The 4290-nt window shown below is 37.6% G+C and overlaps 1 protein-coding gene across 1 annotated transcript; it reads right to left on the reverse strand.

The window, feature by feature from the left end:
• Nucleotides 1-970: 970 nt before the first annotated feature.
• LOC113587195 (mitochondrial assembly of ribosomal large subunit protein 1) lies at nt 971-1608 on the reverse strand. Its single transcript, XM_027025751.2, has 3 exons — nt 1429-1608; nt 1209-1290; nt 971-1122 (listed from the first exon to the last, which is right to left on the reverse strand). The coding sequence occupies exons 1-3, from the start codon at nt 1606-1608 to the stop codon at nt 971-973; spliced, it is 414 nt and encodes a 137-aa protein (XP_026881552.2).
• Nucleotides 1609-4290: the final 2682 nt, after the last annotated feature.

Below are 4290 nucleotides of genomic sequence, written 5' to 3' on the forward strand. Positions count from 1 at the left end.
CTGACCAATGACCACCGGTCTCCAATGTATTTCATTGTGTGCCTGTTCCCTTTACCTGTGAAAAACATTGCTTTGAATGCATTGCCTTTCTTCTTGCTGTTGTGCGTTTGTTTGTCTTTCCCTCCCTCTCCCACAGAGCTGCCAGTGAAGCGCTTGAAGATGGGGATGGTATCATATACCGGAGATTCCTCTGATGAAGAGGAAGATCAAAATTCCCAGAAAGTTTGTGGGTCAGGTAATATGGACCCTGTATCTTTGTCAAAAGTTATGCAATAGACTTTTATTTGTATACTACCATTTTAAATTTACAAAGTTTTTTGCATGATACAAATAAAATACAAAAAATATTCTAGAATTACAAGGGCGAAGTTATAAATTTTAGTATAAAAGACAAAATAACAGAATCTAAGTTCTATTTAGTTGTGATAAGTGCAGTTGGAGCTGTTTCTTGGTGGTAGCAAGATTGTCAATCAGATGCGCAGTTGTAGCTCAGTGGTTAAGGTACTTGTCTAGTAATTGAAAGATATGGGTAACCACTGGAGGGAGCTGAGGTTTGTGAATGTGATCTATTATTGTAGTAAGGACTGACACATTCTGTGCTCACGGCAGAATAACGGAGCTCCTGGGTAGGACACAATCTCACCTAGATTTAATATACACATACTTGAGCTTCACACTGTTAGCAAAGGATAAAAGTAAATGATTTTAGAGATATTATGGAAGGTTAGAATTTAATGTTTTGAGTAATATAGTTCTTGAAACAGGTTCTCCCTGTACATCTCCATTTCTAAAAGATCCATTGTCAGAATGCGATCCAAATTCACACAGTAAATACTCATTTTACACATTCTGATGTTTATTGAACATGTCATTACAGATTAGTTCACCTCTCTACATTTAAGAGCTGCATATATAGTGAACAGATGTCTGTCAACAGTCCTGTCAGTATATAAGCAGTCCCCTCATTATGCTACTTGGTTTCAGCATCAAAGATGAAGTCAGCAGGGAACATTTGTGGAGGAATGTCCCTCAGCTGTTCATCATAAGACCGCAGGGTCCAGAGTTTCTCCAGCTCGTAGACTTCTCTGGTCTCGGGCAGCATGAAGTGCACTACAATAGCACCTGCAAGGGGTGTTCATTACTGTACCAGGGCCGTAAGTAAGGCTATACCAGTGACGCTTAATGCTCATGTTTGAGGTCATACCTACCAAAGTCGATGCACATCCAGGCCTCAGCATCCCTGCCCTCTATGAGCGCGTTCGGATCACAGTCTCTTTTCATAAACTTGTACTGATACATGAAAAGCACAAAGATTTCAAAAAGTTTGGTTCATTTGCTTCAGTGGCTAGCTGTCAAATGTTTCTTTACCCATGTTATGAACTGTACTGCTTACAATATTTATGATTAAAGATTATTGATTACTGTTACCACTTTGATGGCATATAGAGCCATAGCCGTGAGATGCCTTGTTGATGAACCACTGATGACGATGAAATGCTCCGCGTATTTGAGCTCTTTCGGCACACGGATCACGCACATGTCTACAGCATTCTCTTGCCGAAGAAGAGACACCAGCACGTCAATGTTAAAAACGTCGCCAACTGTCATACAAACCCAATAAAGGGACACTGATCACAGAATTACAAACAGCGGATGGCGAGGTTTGGTGTAAGCTGTTGTCAGTTCTCCTGTGCTAGCGTTAACTTAGTTACTTACTGTGGTGCTGTTTAGGTCTTGTGTATGCAGACGTTGTAAAGTAGGGATCACTGACAGACGTATTGCTGCCGTTAGTGCAAAACCAACTGTTTTGTTCTGGAAAGTGAGGCTTTATGTACAAGGAAAGGTTGTTAGAAAGATGTGCGTTTTTATGTGGAAAACCTAAACTTTGAATATTCGTAACCTTCCAGTGCAACCCTCCATGGAAAGCATTCCTCCTTCTAAAAAAGGCCTGATTTAAGACCTTTAAAAACATATTTTGAGCAGTGTAAATTCTGTGTAAATTCAAAATGGTCACAAGCTCCTCGTTGAAGTAGATATTGCCCTCAAGCAGCCTGGAGTGCCACCATGGTTTAATAAACCTTTAACTTAACCCTGAAGTCTGGGTTGAACTAACTCGACCTGACATACCAGGGTTGTTGAATACTGCATCAAAATTTCAGTGATCTAAGTGAGTCAATTCTGGGTAGAATGAATTTAACTGGATCACGTTCTCGATTTACTACCAAAGCCACCATACCCCTGTGATATCTGTGTGTGTTTAGTCTATTTGCAAACAGACATAAGATTGTAGTCAATTGAGTGATTTAAAGTGACCGCTTTCTTTCTAACCCTGACCCTAACTCTAGCTAGAGTGTTGTAAAATATGAGGAATTCAATGTACTCTCCAGTTTTTATAGCATTAACACAGCCAATTTACTAAGTTTAAGATGTTTACAAATACAAAATAAGAAATAATATTTGTGTTTTAGTTGGCTACAAACTTATTCGGATTATAAGTATTTTTCTTCAGGCACATGCTCTAATACATGCAAGCAGGGTATACAAATATTGAGTTTCCAGTGTAGCCTACAAGTTACATTACAGTTACATTACTTTGAGGGGCTCATAACCCTGCTGACTTTCGAACATGTACTGTGTTGAAAATGTTTTAATGGACAGCTGACAGTAAATGGGTAGAGGGGGGCTGACACACTGTGAATGGTAACTGAAGATCTAATTGTACATTAACTGTAAAATGCACATTAAAATAGATAATAAAGTGATCAGTGGGTATAGGTTTTAAATAAAGTAGGTGATGAGATTGGAAGTGGACCTAAATGTGTGCACAAGTACTATAGATGACAATGCAAATTTAAGATGGAGCATGTTTATATACTTGTAATTCAATAAAGTATTACATTAACATTCCAATAGATATATCTTTGTAAACACCTGTAAAAGCTTTTGTTGAAAGGAGGTAATACTTAAAATACAGTGGGTTTAGAATGATTTCCAGTGCCAGTTTTCAAACTATGGAATTCATTAAGGTTCATTTTGTCAGTAATAGTAACCCTTTTCTGTTGGTTTGACATTGCTGTTTGAGTTCAATCACCGTTCAGTGAATTCCCCTTTTTTTATTTACAAAACACAAGGTCAACAGAAACATAATTTCTCAAATATTATACTGGACAGTGCCTTTACACTTATTTATGCAAATCACATAAGACTTTTCAAACAAGCTTAAAATAATATTTCACAAATTAAATGCACACTGTTCAAATATACCTATCTATTTGCCTACATAGGATCCTTTCATTTCCTAGTCAAATCTATAGAGCTGGTGAGGTTGTTTTTTTTTTTTTATTGTGTCCTTGCTGATGTTGCTTTGGTACCCAGAGAGCATCTTTGCACTGGTATTGATGTCAACTGGAATCAATTTGCACTGGTATTGAGGTCCACCAGAATAAACATACTTCTTCAGAAATATTCATAATTTTCAATTGGCTTTAAATTGGGTGCGGATGCTGGAAACTCCATAATCTGCTCCTCAGGAAACCCAGTTTCCTTGAACCATTTATGGGTATAATGGGTAGTGTGAGATGGGATGAGGGGGCACTGTCCCTTAGAAACATGAGTGAGCTGGGTTGGGGCGCTGTCCTGCATAGGCCACTCACTGTAAAATCGTTTTTGTTCATTTTTAAGCTTTGCTTAATAATTGTGAACAACAACTACTGTGTGCAAACAAAAATGCCTTTTTTTGGTCAAAACAGCAAGGGAAGTTGGATAACTGTCAGATGCTACGTAGGGACCAATTCTGGATTCATTTGGGGTAGATGGACATATCACAATATTTTTTTTCTCTTCATAAAATAAATTATTAACCCAAACAGTTTTTTATAGCAATCACTTTAAGGAGTTTATCTTTTTTTAACATTAGTGTATCTGAACATTGGAAACTGTGTCTGTTTGGTACAGTGTCTTCCTAATATGTTTTTCTAAATAAATAAATCTATTAAAATTCATAATATGACACCATTTGCATTACAAAACCAGAAGGCACATTTAAGTATTTACGTAAGTTTCTGCCAGACAAGGCATCTTTTGTCTCACAATATCTCTTAATATTTGTAATCAAATGGTCTTATGTTGCAAAATCCAGGGACCATGTACTTGCAATAGTCTCAGAATGGATGTACAGTTTGGCTGTGCCCTACTGGGTTGTGCAGGATTGGACTAGTTGTGTTGTTTTGAGTCTGTGGTATTGAGTTTGTAAAGTTGAGTTTATGTTGAGTCTGTGATATTGCGTTTGTT

The sequence above is a fragment of the Electrophorus electricus genome, chromosome 4 (assembly GCF_013358815.1).
Source record: "Electrophorus electricus isolate fEleEle1 chromosome 4, fEleEle1.pri, whole genome shotgun sequence".
Taxonomy (NCBI): domain Eukaryota; kingdom Metazoa; phylum Chordata; class Actinopteri; order Gymnotiformes; family Gymnotidae; genus Electrophorus; species Electrophorus electricus.